The sequence below is a fragment of the Phyllostomus discolor genome, chromosome 3 (genome assembly GCF_004126475.2).
Source record: "Phyllostomus discolor isolate MPI-MPIP mPhyDis1 chromosome 3, mPhyDis1.pri.v3, whole genome shotgun sequence".
Classification (NCBI taxonomy): domain Eukaryota; kingdom Metazoa; phylum Chordata; class Mammalia; order Chiroptera; family Phyllostomidae; genus Phyllostomus; species Phyllostomus discolor.
The window spans coordinates 191,722,603-191,743,107 of NC_040905.2; the positions used below are offsets into that span (position 1 = coordinate 191,722,603).

Genomic DNA, 20,505 nt, shown 5'->3' on the forward strand with positions numbered 1-20,505 from the left:
GAATATTCACCTTACACATGTGTTGTTTATTTTAGGGTTTAGTAGCAGCTTGAATATGATGGGGATTTAATGATATAAAAACTATTAAGAGGGAAAAAAGAAAGCTTGGGGCTAAGAAGAGATTTGAAAAGGGCCGGTGGTAAACTAAAAGGCAGAGCAGGAAGGAGGTTGGTTGTAGCTGTCCTTTAAGAGTTACCGAAACAGTGCGTGCATTGGATGCGCATTTCTGCATCTGAGGAGGGGATGGAATGTGAAGCTTTACTCAAAAAGCCAAGTCACTGGGTCCTGCATACCATGCTCATGAGTTGTGGTATGGAATTCTCACCACAGTATGAGCTAGGAACAAAGTTTGAGAAATACTCTGGCAGACCCTAGGGATTTCTTCAGCTGTCTAAGCTGAGGTTATCAAAAGCCATCTGATACACAGAAATGAACATGACCCATCACAAAGGTACCGGCATTTGTGGTGCTCTTATTGGAGAATGTCGTATTGCCAGGATTGATTCAGACACTCTGGCTGACTAGAAGGGTATTGTTTCCTTTCTCACTGCTACCCATGCTTCCTGCCGCGTATTAAGAATTGCAAGTATTCACCCTGGCTGGTGTGACTCAGGGGATTGAGCTCTGGCCCACGAACCCAAAGGTTGCTGGTTCAATTCCTCCAGGGCACATGCCTGGGTTGCGGGCCAGGTCCCCATTTGGGGGCATACAAGAGGCAGCAATTGCTGTTTCTCTCAAACATCAATGTTCCTCTCCCTCTCTTTCTCCCTCTCTCTGAAAATAAATTTTAAAAATCTTTTAAAAAAAGAATTGCAAGTATTAGAAATGTAGTCAAATGGAATATTTATATATGGATTGGTTCGCCGGGATTGGTTAAGGAACGGCCCCAGCCATATACAAGCCCCGGCCCAGGGTTTTCTGGGCTCTGTCATTTTCTTCCGCCTTCTGGCAGCCTTTTGCCAAAACAGCCTTTTGACTAAGAACAAAAGTGACCGCCAGCTGTGCTCAGCTTCTACCCTACCAGCCTAGAAACCTCAGTAAAAAGAACACTTCTTTCTCTAGCCGTTCCAACAGAAATTCCAAAGCTGACTTTCATTCCCGAGAGTTCTTCCCATGTTGTGAAGAGAAGAAACATTTTCCAGAAAACACCAACATAGAATAGAGGGCTGTAATTTGCTGGTTAAGCGTGGGTCTTTTTGACCCTCTTGGGGAACCTGGGGCCAGGCTCAGAGCTCCTGAGTACAGGGACAGGGAATGGGGGAGGGAAGTTGGGATGCCGTTAACATTAGGAGAGGAAAGGGATGCCGGACAGCCAGAAACGATAAAATGTCCACTCTGTCTCTCCCCAAAGCTGCTTAGTGGGAGAGGACTGTCCTTTAGCCAAGAGGTCACCACCAGCTGGGCTCCTCAGCGAACACGTCCAGTGTGGAAGCCTAACCCCTTTCCACGTTGCTCTGTTTTGCCAGATACCTGTTTCCCAAGTTTGCACTGTGCTGGACCGAGTTCGTAGACATGAAGGTCCGGGTGCCCTGTGAAACCATCGAATACATTGAAGCCAACTATGGTAAGACCTGGAAGATTCCAGTGAAGACGTGGGACTGGAAGCGCTCCCCCTCCAACGTGCAGCCCAATGGGGTCTGGCCTGTCTCCGAGTGGGATGAGGTCATCCAGTTATACTGAGATGGGAGGCTGAAGCGGTGGAATCCCTCCACCTGAAAAACAGGTGGCTCAGTGTTTGAAAAGATGCATAGCTATTTGTCAAATGTAAGTAGGAGCCAAAGAAAAATGACAAGTTTGAAGGCACAGAGAGAGTTCTAACTCCCAAGCCAACTGATTGAATCCTCTCATTTAACATTTATTAAGGAGTCTCCATGTGCCAGGCACAGTGCTAGGCTACCACGGAGAGCAGAGACGAGCGAGACAGAGGCCTGCCTCCTCTTCTCCCTCCCTTTGGTAAGCACCCTGATTTTCCTTTGAGGGAAACATGCTTACTCTTTAAAGAGCTCATAGAATGTGATGTGTTCTCTAAGCGCTTTCAAAATGTTAGATGATGGTTGGACTGGAAGATGGGCTCACCTCAAGAGGTTAAGGAAGGATACACTAGTTAAAAAGAATGAGCCATTCCTGGTCTCTGTGTTTAAGTTTGTACATTAGAGATACTTTTCAGGTTGTGGCATCTGAGTTAACATTCAAGCGGTCAGACTTCAGGTGGCATCAGGAAAAGATGCTGGCAGGTTCATGGTGTGAGCATCCTGCTGGGGAGTTGGCTTACAGCTCAGGGCAGCATCCTATAGGAGAGTGAGAGCTTATGTCCAGCCTTGTCAAAGATACCCACATTTTCATACACTTTCTGTTTTCATGTGTGAAGTGCGAGGAGAGCTTATGTTTGTGTAATGCTTAAATTTCTAGCCATTGTGAGGATATTTTCAGTGACTTCTGATAGCACTTGTTGACAAATCATTCAAGTGAGACCATGCTACCAGACATGATTTCAAAAGGGTTGTCGCTGCACAAAACTTGCTTTCCTTATTTCATTCTCAGCCATCTGTTAAGCAGAAATCCAAGCTATTCATGGACATTCAGTCTTTTCTGATTTAGAGTCCATCTATTCTTCAGTTAAATGGTATGTAAGCCTGCCTGTTCCCTCTCTCTTCTAAAACTACATCAGGTCTCCAAAATGAAGATAAATGGAAAACCTTGCAGCTCTTCTCCACCCCAGATCACCGTGTTTGTGGTGTTTCTATCAGTTCTAGTGGTTTTGTCTATTGAATATCAATGGGTCAAGAACTCAGACTTCCCTAGTTTACCTCCCACTCTGAGATCCTCATTGCCTTTTCCTCCACAGAATACAGCCCTGAGTAGGCCGGGATGGCTCTGTCTTCCCCGTCTCTTCATGAGTCACTTTAATTATGTATTTTCAGTGAGGAGTAAAGGCATGTGTAGGCACAATAAACACCTCCACTTCCTTTTTCCCTTTTGGTCCAGGAAAGGAAGCTTAGGCTGCTTAGGACTACTTTCTGAACCAGACTGGAAGATTTTTCTCCACCCTCTTCCTTCATAGTAATCTGAAATAAAAGTCAGATTTTCCTAGCAAAAAATAAATAAATAATAGATAGATAGATAAATGTAAAAATAGAGACTACTGGGAGTGTCAGAAAAGGAAACTGGAAAGTTTGAGGGGATGGGCTTACCAAGTTTTCTTAAAACACAATTGGGGAAGGTAACCTACAAGCACCTCACTCCAAATTTTAAAAACAATGAAAACTTTCTAAAAAAGATTTCATTTTATAGAGGGGGGAAGGGAGGGAGTAAGAGAGGGAGAGAATCATTGATGTGCAAGAGAAACATCAACCAGTTGCCTCTCAACAGCCCCCAACTGGGGATTGAACCTGCAACCCAGGCATGTGCCCTCACTGGGAATTGAACCAGTGATCTTCCTGTTTGCAGGACAATGCCTAACCCACTAAGCCACAGTCAGGGCACAATGAAAACTTTCTAAATAAATCATAAATAACCAATGACTTTCCTCTCTTAATATGAGTTTTCAATGTTATAATCATTGGGTCTTTTCATAAATAACATAATTAGGATATTAGGGACCTTTATGGGTTACCGGTAAATTTGTCCCCAAGTGACTGGCCATTGTAATCAGCTCTCTCTTTGTTAGAAAATCAGCCCATAGAAATCATACCCAAATCCTAAATTTTATAACCTAATTTTATTTTTCATGGTTGAAAAAATGTATCAGGTAATAAAATAACAGTGTTCCTAGACAGACTCCACCATGCTTAGTGAGCTTGTACTCAGCATCTCCAAGTGTATACACTCTACATTTTTGCCTGTTTTAAATTGGGGCTCCCACTGTTCACTAGGGAATCTTACCTACCCCTGTCTAGGTTATTTCTCTTTTATCTGTTTCTGGAGTCCAAAGTCTTGAAAGATTCAAAATCTGAGCTATCCTGCCACATTGACAGAGGTTCTAGTCCTCCCCTACATAGACCACTGGCCATTGGAACACCTTCCTTGACTGCCTCCGGGTTTCACAGGCCTTAGCTCTTGGGTCCTACCCTAACTGGGAAATGAAAGCCTTTCCCCAGACTCTGAGGGCCAGGCTTGCCTCCAACACAGATGCAGCCTCACTTCGTCCTGTGCTCAACTCTGCTGAGTGTCCAGAGACCTTGGGTCCGGTGGATTTGCCACCAGCACCACGTCAGGTCACTTTCCTCACCTGAGTATTCTAACAATAATTCTCCTTGTCCGACCATTTTTAGGTCCAGTTTGCCTGGCTTATTAAGAGAAAACCTCTTGCATTAAGGTTGGGCAACCTCTCCCTTAATAACCAGGCAGCCACCCCCTAACAACCAGGTGACAACCTTGTCCAAGCAGGGAGCACTTGTCCTCCTCGCCTCTGCTGCAGCTACTGCCATCTGACCCCTGGAAGAAACTGGTTTCCAAAATGGAGCATCCCTTTGAAGCTGGGTAGTAGGATAGCAGGTTCCCTTGAGTCCCCAGCTACAAAGCCTGAAATGTGACCACCGCATGGCGGGATGCCTGCCACAGTGCCCCAAACTACTAACATTCTCCTGAAAATCACCTTGCTCTTGAATCTTAAAAGTGGAGGGGACTTCACTGCCCCATTCACTCCCTCCCCCTTATTTTGTAGCTGAGTAATAAACCCAGAAATGAGTGATTTGAGCAAGAAACAACTGAGGCTAAAACCCACGAGGGCCATGACCTCCAGCCCCGTGCCTGTTTCATTGCGTCACAGCACTGCGTCTGGAACCCTGCTCGAGATGCCTGACAGTGGAGTCGTCCAGCACCCCAGCTGGATTACGCTTCAGGGTGTTTCTGCCCTTCCCCACCTCGCACTTTCCTGTTAGATGGAGAGCTCAAGGTGACAAAGAGGTCAAGGAGCAGTGTTTCTTTCTTGTCCAAAGTTCATAGATTATCTTTGTACCTTTATCTGAAACATGCCGTAGCTTCCAGCAGTGAACTAGCTCACGTCTGGGTTCATCAGCCTTGGTCGGCATCCAGGAGCACCTGTTCTCACGCTCAAGGTGCGTCCCATTGCCGCCTCTCTACTTCTAGGAAACTGTCGGCCCCAGTCTGCTAAGCACCCATTTCTGAAGTCTCTCCTCTTCCTCTTCATTGGTATTTTCTTAGGGAAACAAGTAGTTGAAAACAGATTGTGCTCACTTCTTTTTTGCTTTGTGACCCCAAATCATTGTTTCTGGTCTGACAAGGTTACAGGTGGCATGGACAGCGAGGTGTTACACAGGAGAGCAGAGGTGTATAGATGGGGACCAGAGCAGCCCATTCTGGGAAATGTACTTCAGTGAGTTCCCATGCTCCAGCCTAAACCCTCCCCCAATATCATATGCATGAGACTCCTGAGGCTTCCAGGTCCGACCCCACTTTCACCTTCTGGAGAATGAACAGTTCTGCTATGCTCAATGTTACAAATCCCAGGGGGAATTTCCTCTCAAAACCCACTCAGAGAAAGAGCCTCAGCCCCACCTTCTAACATGCAGTCATCGTTTGAAACAGCTTTGAAGCGTGGAAACCCCTAGCTTCTGTCCCTCCAAATGAGTTTCTCTGAAGAAATTTCCTGCAGCTATTTCTTTTCCCCCTTTGCTTCCCCTGTCGTTAAGACCTGGGCTAGGTCACTTCTCACGTCCCACTAAGGGAAGGCAGTATGTTGGCATAAAAAGACAGCAAACTTTTAAATGAGACCTGAGTTTCAATCCCAGCTGCATCATGTGGGATCTGCGTAGGGGACCTCTCACTCTCAATTTTCTCATGAGAGAACTGAGGACGTGATGTGTGCTTCCGAGGGGTTTTAGTAAGGATTAAATGAAATATAAAGTGCTTAGCATCAGGCCTAGGATTAAGTACTTGAGAAATGTTTCATTTTCTACTTCCAACTCCTTTTCTAATTATTCTTTAAAGGGGTAAAGGAAACTGTGGGTCAGGGCACCATTCTTATTCAGAAGCTTGCATGGCTGAATTTGCTTAGGAAAAAGAATTTTCATTGTGTCAAGATATTAAAGGATGAATTGGCTTGTCCTTTATGGTTTATGAATTCAGAGACTTTCCCAACTTGCCTCCCTCTCTAAGAAGAATTCGTATTTATTTTCATTGTTGGTCAAGCTTTCGTCTCCTAGGGTCCTTTGATACTGTGCCATATGCTACCTAGTTCTTTGGTTCCAAGCATTTTGCTCTCTGTGCCTCCCTAGATTTAGTGCCTGCTCTGCTCTGGACTTCTAGGTTTTTCCGTACGTACCTTTCCCTACAGGTAAATTCTCACCTCCTTGTTAGTAAATCTCTGCCCAGCCAAAATCAGACATAAGTCGTGATTTGGAAAAGAAAAGCATTTAGAATATTTAGTTTCACATAATTGTCTATCCTGATGAATGACTATATCAGTAAAATAAAGGATAATTGAAAGTACTCATTTCCACCTTCTTTCCCCAGATTTGTGCTTCTGTCCCAACTAGGCAAGAACCAACAGAGCATGTGATGCTATTTTAAGCTGCTCCAAATCAGAGAGAGATTCTAATCATAGTGCATAAGTCAACCAGACCAATTCAGTGGTAATAATAGCTTTTGTACAGAACCAGTGAAATGAAGGCAAGTATAAATTTTTCTAAGGCAAAATCCCTGCTGTATTCTCAGAACTAGCTCAGAATGTGCCTCCCCCCACTCCCCCCCACCCCCACCAACCTTGCTATCCCCTGACCCAACCCAATGCAGAGATCGTGCAGGAACACATTACAGCCAAGCAGCCATCTACTTAGCAGTAGCTCTCACAGTGACATTGAGAGGGAGCATTGGGAGAATCATAAGTACTGTATTTTATTCTACAAAACAATTATGCTGTTTCACGCACCATGTAAAAAAAGTTACAAGATTTTGTAGCCTTCTGATGATTCATTCAGAGCCTGGGGAATATTTCATGTGTTCATTAAATGAAAATGATATGTAGCTATGTATGAGTCCCTTCCACTTCGTAACCAGAAAAACATGTATGTGAATTTTCTGAACAAAGTGACATTTTAAACTTGAGTAAATTTTAGTGTATGCTTACCAGTTTACTGTTTGACTTTATCTTCAGGTACAGTAATTTGTGGTACTACTGAAAATACATTTAGTGTAATTACTTTGATCAGAATTTGTAATATATAATCCAGTTTGTGATGGTGAATAAAAATTTTTCTAATCTCTTGAGGTATTCTGTGCTTATTTTTGAAGTTGACAGTAGAAATAATAGCCACTAACATAGACAAGCAATCTGGTAAACTAGTAATCTTGCCAACAATGCAGCATTTCTACAATTCAGGTCTAGGAATGCAAGTGCTCAGTGATAACACCTTCCAGCCAAAGACCATCAGGAAGACACCTGTTTGAATCAAAGAAACTTAGGTTTATTAGCTTGTTGCTGCAAGAGAGAACACCCGCCATGAGGAACCATGACATTTCAGGAAGAAAGAACTATAAAGGGCTTTTATAGGATTTGAACTAAAGTCAGAATTGTGAAGACTGGCTGTGGTAGAAGGAAACAACACACGGTATGAAGTAAAGAGTCCTAGTGTGTCTGAACCCAACAATGTCTAAAAAAATAGTTACACACCATGACCAAGTGGGATTTCTTACAGATATATATGACCTGGTTTAGCACTCAAAAATCAGTGTAATCATTCCTGGCTGGTGTGACTCAGTGGACCAAATGCTGGCCTGTGAACTGAAAAGTCACTGGTTCGATTCACAGTCAGAGCACATGCCTGGGTTGTGGGCCAGGTCTCTGGATGGGGCTGTGTGACCAGTTGATGTGTCTCTCACACATGAATGTTTCTCTCCCTCTCTTTCTCCCTCCCTTCTCCTCTCTCTAAAAATAAATAAAGAAAACCTTTTATAAATAAATTTTTTTAAGTCAACATAATCACCATATTAACAAGTGTGAGAGACTGATTGCTTTCCCCCTAAGATTGGTTACAAGGCAAGGAGGTCTGTTTTTACTATTCTCACTCAATATAATCCTGGATGTTCTTGCCACTGAAATAAGGCAAGAAAAATAAAAGACATACAAATTGGAAGGAATGAGATAAAACTCCTTATTTTCAGATGATATTATTGTCTATATTGGTAATAGATAATACCAAGAAGTCTATTATAAACAAAAACAAAAACGACCCAAACAAGCCAAAAGTAAAAACAAAAGAAAAACCTGGAGTATATAAGTGAGTTTGGCACACACTCTCTCTCTCTCCCTCTCCCTCTCCCTCTCTCTCTCTCTCTCTCTCTCTCTCTGTGTATAATCACACAATCAAGATCAACACCAAAAAATCTATTGCATTCCTATACAGTTACAGTGACTTGTGAAAACTGAAGTTAAAAGTGCAATATACTTAGGGTCATTATTCCAAAGAAAATGAAGTATTTAGGCATAAACTTAAAACATATATAGTACCTGTATATGAAAATGCTGATGAAAGAAAAGAAGACCTAAATAAATAGAGATACATACCATATTCGTGGACTGGAAAACAACATAGTAAAGATGTCACTTCTACAGGTTTAATGCAATTCCTATCAAAATTTTCCCAAGATTGTTAGTGGGCATAGGCAAACTTATTGCAAAATGTATGTGGAAAGGCACAACGTCCAGAATAGCTGAAGCGATCTTGACAAGAGTAAAGTAGCAAAAAGATTTGAAATTGGAAAACTTAACCTTGTCCTTACATTTCAATAGATGCAGTACCTGACCTTATAAGGTAGGTGTTGTTATCCTGTGATTTGCATACAAAAAAGCTGCAATTTAGAGGTAACACAGATCTTAAACCCTGTCTTCTGACTTGAAATGCAGTGGCTAATCTGCCAACTCTAGTTAACTGTTGATTGAAAAAACATTTTTTAAATTAAAACTCGAGATCAACCTCTTACACTACAAGTGCGAAGAATCACTTTACCCAACATTAAGGCTTACTATATGTGCCTGTAGTACTTGTTATGGGCTGCACTTTGCCCACCTCCTCCAAATTCTTATATTGATGTCCCAGTCCTCAGCACCTCAGAATGTGACCGTATTTGAAAATAGGGCCTTTAAAGAGAGAATTAAAGTAAAAAGACGTCATATGGGGGTGGGGGGCTAATCCAAGATGCTGGTGTCCCTGTAAGAAGAGATTCGGGTACAGACAAGCACAGAGGGAAGACCATGTGAAGACTTAGGGAAAAGATAGCCATCTATAAGTCAAGGAGAGGAGCCCTCAGAAGAAACCAACCCTGCCGACACCTTGATCTTAGGCTTGTAGCCTTCACAGCTGTGAAAAGTACATTTCTGTTTTGAGCCACCCAGTCTGTAATACTTTGTTAGACAATCCAAGCAAATTACTGCAGTGATCAAGACAGCATGGCATTGATGAAGGCATAGACACTTAGGTCAATGGAGCAGAATAAAGAACCCAGAAATGGACACACAAATATGCTCAACTGATTTTTTTAATTGTGAAAGCAATTCAGTGGAGGAAGGATAGCTAGCCTTTTCAACAAATGGTGCCAGAGCAATTGGAGACCCATAGCCCTCCCACTCCCGACCCTAAAAAAAGACCCTCAACTACTTTATACAAAAATGAATTCAAAATGGATCACATACTTAAATGTAAGATGAGACTTTCAGGATAAAAGACTAGAAGAAAATCTTCATGGCCCAAGGCTAAGCAAAAAGTCCTTTTTTTATACTTGACAGCAAAAGCACAATCCATAAAAGGAAAATTTGACAAATCGAACTTCATCAAAGTTAAAAACTTCTCTGAAAAAGCCTACATGAAGAGGATGAAAAGACGAGCTACAAACTGAAGAAAATGTTTGCAAGTGCACATCTGATGAAAGACTATTATCTAGACTCGGTGAAGAACCTCAATATTCAACAGTTCTTTAAAAATCAAATTGGTAATGAGCAAAACACAAGAAAGGACATTTCACTGGAGAGGATATACAGATGACAACCAAACACATTAAAGAGAGATTCATGTCATTGACCAAATAGTCAGAAGCAGTAGCTAAAGCAGTCCTGAGAAAGAACAAAGTAGGAGGCATTGCACTTCCTGTATGTTACAGTGCTACAGTGGTTGAGACTTTGGTACTGGCAAAAAAAAAAAAAAATAGACACACAGACCAATGGAAGGGAATTGGGGGCCTAGAAATAAGCCCATCCATATATGCTAAACAAATATTTGTCAAGGGAGCCAAGAATACTCAATAGAGAAAGACAGTCTCTTCAGTCAATGGATCTGGGAAGATTTAAGATTTCATTACAAAAGAGTGAAACTAAAACTGTACTTACACCACCCACCAAAATTAACTAAAAATTGATTGAAAACTTAAATGTGAGACCTTAAAATCATAACACTCCTAGAAGAAAACATAGTGGCGAAGCCTCTTGACGTTGGTCTTGTCAGGGAGCTTTTGGACATGACACCAAAAGCACAGACAAGAAAAGCAAAACTAAACAAGTGAAACCACATCCAACTAAAAGGCTGCTTCTGCACAGCAAAGGAAGCAACAAACATGAAAGGCAACCTATAGATTGGGAAGAAATATTTGCAAACCATGTATCTGATAAGGGGCTAATACCCAAAATATATAAGGACCTCATACAACTCAATAGCAAAATATGTGTGTGTATGTGTGCATGTGTGTGTATATATATTTTCCCCCCAAATAAAAGTGAGCACAAGTACCCTGGCTGGTGTGGCTTAGTGGGTTGAGCGCCAGTCTGTGAACCAAATAGTCACCAGTTTGATTCCCAGTCTAGGGCACATGTTTGGGTTGGGGGCCAGCTCCCCAGCTGAGGGCATGAAAGAGACAACCACACATTGATGTTTCTCTCCCTTTCTCCTTCCTTTACCCTCTCTCTAAAATTAAACAAATAAAATCTTTTTTAAAAAAATGAGCAGAGGAACTAAGTAGACATTGTTTGCAAAAAAGATATTCAAATGGCCAAGATGTACATGGAAAGGTGGTCAACATCACTGATCATCAGGAAAATGCAAATTGATACCTCAATGAAATATCTCACACCTGTTAAAATGGCTATTATTGAAAAGACAAGAAATAACAATTACTGCTGAGGATGTGAGGGAAAGGAAACCCTTTTACACTGTGGGAATATGAATTGTTACAGCACTACAGAAAACAGTATGGGGATTCCTCAAAAAATTAAAAAATAGAACTACCATGCGATTCAGCAAGCCCACTTATGGATATATGGCTGAAGAAAATGAAATCACTGTCCCAAAGAGATGTAAACACCCTATGTTCATTGCAGCTTCATTTACAATAACCAAGGCATAGAAATCACCTAAGTGTCTATCAGTGGATAAGATTGGTATATGTAGAGAATGGAATATTATTCAGCCACGAGAAAGAAGAAAATCCTGCCATTTGCAACATGGATGGACCTTGACAGCATTATGTTAGGGAAATAAGTCAGAGAAAGACAAATACTGTATGGTCTTACCTGTAGGTTGAATATAAGAAAACCAAACTCAGAAGCTGAGGAGAGATTGGTGGTTGCCAGAAGCAGGTGGTGGTGAGTAAAGGTCAAAAGGTACAAATTTCCAGGTATAAGTAAGTTCTGGGATGTAATGTATAGTGTGGTGACTACAGTTAATAATACTGTATTGTATACTTGAAAGTTGCTAAGAGAGTAGATCTTAAAAGTTCTCATCACAAGAAAAAAATTTAACTATGAAGGTTAACTTATTGCGTTGATCATTTCATAATATATACAGGTACCAAATTTATGATGTACCCCTTAAACTCACACAATATTATATGTCAATCAATCTCAATAAAGCTGGAAGAAAGAAGTTACCCTTTTCTGTGCTGTCAGTGGTATAAGGAGTGACCGTGTAGCCAGAGCTCCCAGGTCGTTCAGCCTGTGCCTCAGCTTTGCCCCATTGCAGCTGTGGTGTTTGGCATATCACAGCCACAGTGAGGTAGCACTGCACACCTATTAGAATGGCTGACATTTTAAATAATCACAGTGCATACTGTAGTTGTTTCTTTCATGCTTTCCTTTTTGAATATGTACTAGCCGCCATTGCTTGTACTACGATTTTATTAGGGAGTGCCCTTAAATAGTTTCCCAACTGTTTTTTTTACATTAATTTATTTATTTTTAGAGAGAGGGGAAGGAAGGGAGAAAGAGAACAAGAGAAACATCAATATGCAAGAGATACGTTGATTAGTTGCCTCTTGCACGCCCCCTACTGGGGACCTGGCCCACAACCCAGGCATGTGCCCTGACTGGAATCAAGCCGGTGACCTTTCAGTTCACAGGTCAGTACTGAATCCACTGAGCCACACCAGCCAGGGTTTATAATATATATAAACCCTGTTTATATGTAATATATAACATACATATTTATATATTAGAATATATTTAAACTTTATAATATATAATGCCATCAAATATCAAAAAGAATAATCTTGTCTCAATTTTTGGAACATAGAATTTTAGTTTTTTTGTTTTGTCTCCTTTCTTCAATTCTTCATTGACTTGCTCTATAAATTTAATAACTCTCTTTAAGTTTTATGTACTCAATTAATATTCTTTTGTGTTCTTTGTGGATGACTTTTCCCCAATTAGATTTACCAGCAGAAGCCCTTCAGCAGCTGGCGTCATTGTTCTTAGATCTTCGCCGTCACTTTTAATTTCATATTCATCACCATATTTTTTCATCTAAAACTTTAAAATTCAAACTATATTTCTCTAGTCTCAATAATGTGGAAAATATTTTCTAGCAAATATTGTAGGAAAGGTAGTTGGGGGACTAATTCCCTGAAAATGTGTTACCCCCAAATGTCTTTCAGGGGTCATGGAGGAATGGCAGTGTCATAGTTGGGGTGTGTATGAGTTCACTCTGGAGACTCAACAGTGTAATCCTCTGATCCAGCCTGGTCCTGCTGAGCAGAAAGGCCAAAGGGTGACTTAAAGGAAACAGCTTTGCGTTTAGGACACTGCTGTCTTCTCCTCATATCAAGCCAGTCATAATTTTCTAGGGGCTGTTCTCCCCCCATGTCCTAGTGGGAGAAGGGAATATCTGTGGAAATGCTGTACAATTCGAGGATTCCATGAATATGCTGGCAGTGACCTCTGTCTGGCCTGTCCAGTGTGGCAGCCATTAGCCATATGTGATTATGGAGACCTTGAACTGTGGCGGGTATAACTGAGGTACTGACTGTTTACTATAATTTTAATTCATTTAAATTAAATAGCATCATGCAGCAGGTAGTACATTAAACAATGCAGCAGATTTGATGGGACCATCCAGGGTTTTGGGGTCTGTAGAAATGTGGACTCAAATCCAGAGGCTGCGACTTCCTAGTTTTGTGATCTTGAGCTGTTTATTTAACTTCTGAGTTCCAGTTTTTTTTTTCAATGAATGGGGTCTAAGTTAATATCTACCTTTAAGGGTTATTATAGGAATTGTAGAAAATCTACAGTGTCAGGTACACGCATGGTGGATAGTAGATGCTCGATACATGATAGCTATTGTTCATATTATCTTGTGTGTATTTCTGCCTCTGGCATACATCCTATGAATTTGTATTTTCCTGATAATCCCAAGTAGTAATTTTCCTGTGAGATTAGATACTTCAGAGCCCTCCGGCTGAGGGCCCTGCCTTGAGGACTGGTGATCGGAAGTGACCCTGCCCACAAGGGCACCAATGCAAGGACCTGTCCTTCAGGGAGCTAGACGTGGGATTAAAACACAACACTAAACAGAACTGAGTCTCGAAGACCAGGCTTAGGTAAGTGGACCAAAGGTCCCAGATTTTGTGGACGGCAACCTGAGCACCTGAGGCTGAAACAACCTCCAGGAAGCAGGGTGGGGGTAGGGACAGCTGGATCTTAAGACTTAATGAACAGAAAATGCGAATAAATAAGGAAAGGGAAAAAAACAATTTCTGAATACAAAGAGTCAATAAAGTTCCCGAATGGGATTTATGGGACAGTGAACAAGACCGTCTGGCTATAGTATTTTTAACACACACAGTCAGAAAAGTGGGCAAGGAGCAGATGTGGAGGCACTGAATACCCTGCTCTGAGGTTTGGATACAAGCACCATACGCTCAGTGAGCACTCTGGCTCCATGACTCCTCACAGGCGGTGTGCTAAGGGCCAAGCTTCAGTCATTGACTCGTGAAGCCCCTTCAAGGCCAGAGTAGGAATTTGGGAGAACTTCGATTCACTGAGACCAATCCCGGATCCTTAAAGTTGCAGGGACCCAGGACAGAGGCTTAGCCAGGTGGGCCTGTTAGACCCTAGGTGGCTCAGGTAAGGTCACTGCTAGGAATTCCCAGTCAGTGTCAGGCACAGACATAGGGAGTCCAGGGTCAAGAAGTATTTGAGGCTGAGGGATACTTGATGTTGGTCTGTAAAGTGGAGTTCAAGAGCAATGCCGATGGCCACAGAGAGGAAGTATGAGGGGACCAAAGTAGGGTCTTATCCTGAGGGTTCCAGGGAATTAGAGCAGGCCTCGAGGGCTAAGACAAGAGTTTGGTTAGATGAACTGGGGCAGGTGAGTTGGTAGTGAGGTCCCAGGCGCTGCGAAAGGCATGAAGGCAATTTCTGGAAAGGGGTGGGGACTGGGCACAGAGTGGCCAATGTTAGGCATGGTCACCCAGATGGAGGCAGTGTGAGCAATGTGGGGAGGAGGCTGGAGCCATTTCTACACGTGCTGCCTCAGTGAGAAACCAGGGCTGGACAGACTCTCCATGCGGGGACGAGAGCAGCAGCCAAGAAAGGAGATGGGCTCAGCAGAGATGTTAAATTCTGGGTCTCAGCTGGTCCTCATTTCCCTGCTGACTATTCACCTCTTCAGACTCTGGTGTCCTTGTTCTAGTCGTACTAGTGCAGCTCCTGCTAACAACTGCCTCACTGTGAAGATGTGAGAAGGCGTGGCACTCCACTGGCTTTCCAGGTTATTCTAGGCTACTAATCAGGCCAGGCTAAATCCATCTTGTGTCCACTCTTCCCCATTTCCATCCAACTAGATCCTGCTACCTGGGTCAGAGAGCTCAAACAGGGGCCGCTGGCTGATGGGGCCTGGGCCAGCCTGTCCTGCCTGCCTGGACCTTAGGGGCAGCAGATGGGAGGCTGCATCTTGTGTGTACAGTCCGCTTCAGCTGCAGCATGAGTCTCAGAATCAGGTCTGAAACCCCAGCTGGCAACTTGCTTATTTCAGACAATTTTCAAAGAAACCAGATCTCCACCAGCTAGAAAAGCTGTGCTCTTGGGTAGTGCAGAAGTGTGTGTGCTATGAAAAGTGAAGTGAGAACAGTGGTGGGAAATGAAGGGTTCCCCTGTAGGTTTTTTATTGGGGAGATTTGAGGTAACACCCACTAATTTCTCTAAGAAGCCGCAGCGAAGCCTGAAAACATCTGCTGGTTTGGAGGGGTAAGGGAGACCCTCCCTCATCCCCTGGGTTGGGTGGGGAATGTGTGTGTGTGTTTGGTTTGGGATTTGTCAGTCTGGAAAGCCTCGGGCTCTGGGCAGCTCAGACCAGGCAGATTTCCCCCACCTGCCAGAAATTCAGTTGGACGAGGGGGGTGGGGGTAGCGGCAGAGTGCCCCCCAGCCCAGTCCTGCACCTCCACTCCCCAGACCCTGGAGCTGTGGCCTTTATTGCAAGTCTGGTCCCAGGGGGCCGAGTGGGGAATGAGGGCAGCTGATAAGCCTGACAGTATTGACTTTATGGGGAGCATTCAATGCATCTACTTCCTGCAAGAAGGCTGCACTCTTATCTGCTGCCCACAGAGCATCTAAATCCTCGTCTAGGGGGCCCACTGATGAATTATGTCCTTAAACAAAGAGCAGAGAATAAAGAGGAGAAGGGGAGTTGCACCCCACCCCTTTCTTTTCTCTAGTACCTGGTTCTGGCTCTGCCCTCTTCCTGCCCCAGTTTCTAATTGCCCTCTGATTTATTGGCTGGAAATAGAAGCACTCACAGCTCTAGGCCTACAGAGTCCAGGCCAAGCCAGCCTGGTGTTGATAGCGCCAGCAGCTGGGCACACCCAGGGCTGCGCATCCCTCCAATTGGTAACTATGGGAAGAAGAGCCCACTCACGCGCAGCAGTAATGTGCCCTGCTTTCTGCGGCAATAGTCAACATTTGCTCTGGACGAAAATACTCGCCCGGCCTCAGCGCCAGGTGTCTCGGTGGGGAACTGTGTGTGCAGGTGGGTGTGTGGTTGTTACCAAGGGGCCCTGCGTCTGGAGGTTAGACGTTCCCTGTGAGAGCGAGCCTCACAAGATGCTCAGGAGAAGCCTTTCTTTCCCCTCTTTGTCATCTCCCTCATCCAGCCCTGGGCTCTGTTTGCTTCCAGTAGCAGGAGGACATAGATGCCTCTTGGCAGTATAGGGCCCAGAGCAACTGGAAGGAGACCGGTGGGAGCCGGGCCAATGAAAGCACCATTGGGAGCTCATTAGAGGCATGTGTTCAGATCCCCCACCCAGCTTTTGGTTAGAGCTTCTCTGGGCCTAAAAGTAAAACAATATATAGTGAGCAGCTATGATTATGTTAGATGTCCGTTTGCACCATTTTTAAGCATTTGCTCCAAATCACTAACTCGACATCCATTAACTCACTGAATCTTCACATTAACCCATAGGGTTGATACTATTTCCAATTCACAGATGAGAAAATTGAGACTGGGAGAAGTGACTTGCCCAGGGTGACAGCTGGTGTTAGAGCAGAGATTCAAACACTAGTCCGTCCACCTCCATAGCCAAGTCAATGGTCTTCTCTTAGCTACTACAGCAAACTCCCACTTGGTATTTCTCAATATCTTATTCCATTTCATATGCGGCAAATCAATGAGTTTTTATTATTCCCATTTTATAAGAAACTGGCTCAGTAGGGGACATTTTAATAAATTCTAGCAGCTTACTAAATAAGTGGCCAGTTTTTTTTAATCCTCACCTGAGGATATGTTTATTGATTTGAGAGGGATGAAGGGAGGGAGAGAGAGGGAGCGAGTGAGAAACATTGATATGAGAAAAAAACATGGGTCTGTTGCCTCTCATACACATTCCGACTGGGGACCGAACCCACAACCTAGGTACGTGCCCCGACCAGGAATCGAACCCACAATCTTTTGGTGTACAGGATGACACCCTAAATCAACTGAACACCCGGCCAGGGCAAATAAGTGGCCAATTTGATTGAGAAAGTGACCAAGCAGCAGTTAACCTCTTCATTAATAAATCCCTCCACCTACAATCCAGTATCCTCATCGCTGTACTTATCCCAGGCAAGGCACAGGGTTAGACAGCAGAGGAACAGAAGAAGGGGCACCCATGGAGCTGTGGGGAACAACTGTGCAGGAAACCTTTGCAATTCCAATTTCAGACTGTGGACGGATCACTCTCCCTCACTTCTCCTTTATTCAGACAGGGCTCCTGGCTTTTGGACCCACTTGAGCACCCCGCCTGAGATGCCATGTTCACTGCTTCCTAAATGGAAGGACGTCTTGTAACTCAGCTAAGCAGCAAGTTGTGGCAACCTCCCAGGTAAGGAAAACTTTATTTCCAGAGTAATGCTGTTTCTTCTCCTTTGTCAACGGTCGTCATTCTGTGCAGTTGAAGTGGGGGCTCCGGAGAGGGGAACATGGTGGAAAGCAGGCCTGTTTCCCCCTAAATCAGTATTATTTTTTTTCTTTATTGTTCCTATCTGTGTGTGTCCAGGCCCACAAAACGAGGATGCATCAGACTGTGGTGTGCGGACTGTAGCATCTTTTCTGTTGTGACGAGGGAATGGCCTCAGGGAAGTAGAAAAATGATGATGAAACAGCCAAATCTCTCTTTCCTTCTGGGAGGAGACCCAAGCCGGCACTGCTGTAGGTGCTCAGGTAGAGGTGTGGCCCCTGCGCCCTCCAGACGCCCCGGTTTCCCTCATCACCTGCTTTCATCTGCAGCTGCTTGCCAGATTAATGCTTTATTTGGGGAAAATGAGAGAGAAGGGGGAGGCAGGAAGACTCTCAAATAGGTAAACTAATCATTAAGTTGCTCTTTGGATCCTGTGAATGGAGTGACAGTTAACATCCAAGAAAATTTACAGCCTTTGCCTGTGGCTGCAGAAAGATGTTTGTCTAAGAATCGCTTATAAACCAGGGCAGCTGCACGTGCAGGATTACGTCTTCGGGCATGCATTTTAGGATTTAGCCTGTTTGGGAGTGACGTTTTGTTTTGTCAAGGATGATAACTTGTTATATAACTTTATGATCAAGATATACAATTTCTCATATTAATTGAGAAAACTGGGTGAAGTGCTAAATAGTGGGGGTTGAGTGTTTGGTGCTCACTCCAGAGTTGGTGCTCAATGCTACCCCTCTAGGTCAAGCCATCTTCCCACATCCCTTCTCAGTGCCCTCCATACAGCAGCCAGAAAGCTCTTCTCCTGTCCTTAAAAAGCAATCACCAAAAACCCCTTCTCATGGCCCTGGAAGCATTCACTTCTCTGACAGAAAGCAGGACAGGCTGCAGGCAGCTGTTTGGAGACATGAGGAGGTGTTGTCTTGCATTCATTCAACAAACATCTGATCAGGTTGTCTTGCATTCATTCAACAAACATCTGATCAAGCAGCTTTTATGTGTGGTGAGCTCACTTTCTGGGATCTAGTGAACAGTGTAGTAGGCAAACCAAGCAATTAAGCGAAAATGGATTTGTTTTGAAGATTCAGTGTGGAGATGGGGCTCCTTTAAATAAAACAGAGTCAAAGAAATTTAAATTTACCAAATAAATTTTCCCAAAAGGTACAATCTATGACCAAGAGTTGCACTCACACACCTACAAATTAGCTGTAAGAGAATGGACACACTCTGGCTGTGTCGTTCAGCTGGGTAGAGCATCACCCCGCTGCGCCAAGGTTGTGGTTCTGTCCCCGGTCAAGGCACATATAAAAACCAGCCAATGAATACATAAATAAGTGGAAAAACAAATTTGTTCTCTCTCTCTCTCTCTCATCAATTTTTTTAAAAATGGGCAGTTTCATTTGGAAAATGCAACTTTGAAATGATATAAAATAAAATGGAATTCATAACAAAAAACAAGACAAAGAGGGATCATTTTATATTGATATGGGGTACAATTCTCTAAATTAGCAAAACTTCCATGAGCTTTTGTGTCAAATGAAGTGCATCAAATGTATAAGGATCCAAAGCAAGCACTCCTGGGAAAACCAGAAAGGAAGCAACAGGCATGAAATAGTACAGAGATACATTCACACAATGCTAACAGGTCAGATAGACCAAAACTCCCAAGAATATAGAGGATTGATTTAGTGGATGTGTATAGAAAACACTTTATTTTTGAAACAGAGGATGTACCTTCTTTTCTATTACTTACAGAATATTTTTGAAAGTTGATCATATGTTTTATCAAAGACAGAAAATCTCAGTAAGTCTTAAAGCAAAAAATGTGTGGGGCATATCTTTGACTAATTTCTTATGGATTAGTCTTACTATTACTTACGGAATATTTATGAAAGTTGATCATATGTTTTATCAAAGAGAGAAAATCTCAGTAAGTCTTAAAGCAAAAAATGTGTGGGGCATATCTTTGACTTAATTTCTAATTGTACTACAGTGTGGTACAATTAGAAATTAATAGCAAATGGTTACCAAAAATTACAACAATAAGGCAATTAAAAAACACTTTCTAAAAGAAAATTTTAAATGAACAACCGATGTTAGACACTAATGACAAAGATGCTGCCCATGGTAAGTAACACAGATCATCATGGAAGCAAAGATACTGCACATCGAAACTAAAGTCATCAGAAGAAAAATCATAGTCAGAAATGCTTTTCTTACTAGACAAGAAAGAATGAAACAGTAAAATAAACCCTGAATCTAAGAATGGGAGGTGGGAAGAGAACAAAATAAACATAAGCAAATGAGAAGGAGCAGATTTAGTAGAGATACAGTAGAAATTAATGCATTAGAAAAATCATAAAAATGATGAATCACAGAGGTAGTCCTTTTCAAAAGACCAATAAAATGTACAAGCTTCTGCAAAGCTAACCAAGAAGAGAGAGGTCATGAACACAGAACATGAAGAACAAGGCAATAAAACAGATATGGAGACTTTATTTAAATCATTGAGTAACTATCTGTAACATTTGATTAATAATTCAGAAAATGTCGAAGCAGTAAAAATGACTTATGAGGTAGAACTCCTGAAGGAACAAAACCTATCTAGAAGGATTTACTGGCACATTCTATTAACGATCAAGAACCAGCTGAGTGGGGTGATGAATACATTGGTGGGTGCACCCACAATGGGTAGATAGAAGAAGGGATGGTTCCATGGGTGGATGGATGAGTGAACGGAGAGACATAGGGGCCTGGATATGCAGCACTGAAGATTGGGAAGGGGCTAAGAATGAGGAAGGAAGGGAGTTTTAAGACTGGATGACCTCCAGCCAAATGACCTTGGCCC

General features: G+C 42.9%; 1 protein-coding gene across 5 annotated transcripts in view; it reads left to right on the top strand.

The window, feature by feature from the left end:
* FKTN (fukutin) overlaps window positions 1–7,227 on the top strand; it is a 45,882-nt gene extending 38,655 nt beyond the window's left edge. For all 5 annotated transcript variants that reach the window (XM_028525266.2, XM_036021996.1, XM_036021998.1 and 2 more), the window contains one exon: window positions 1,467–7,227. In XM_028525266.2, the coding sequence (XP_028381067.1) occupies window positions 1,467–1,680 (214 nt within the window). In that variant the 3' untranslated portion in view covers window positions 1,681–7,227. The remainder of the gene's footprint in view (window positions 1–1,466) is intronic.
* The last annotated feature ends 13,278 nt before the right edge of the window (window positions 7,228–20,505 follow it).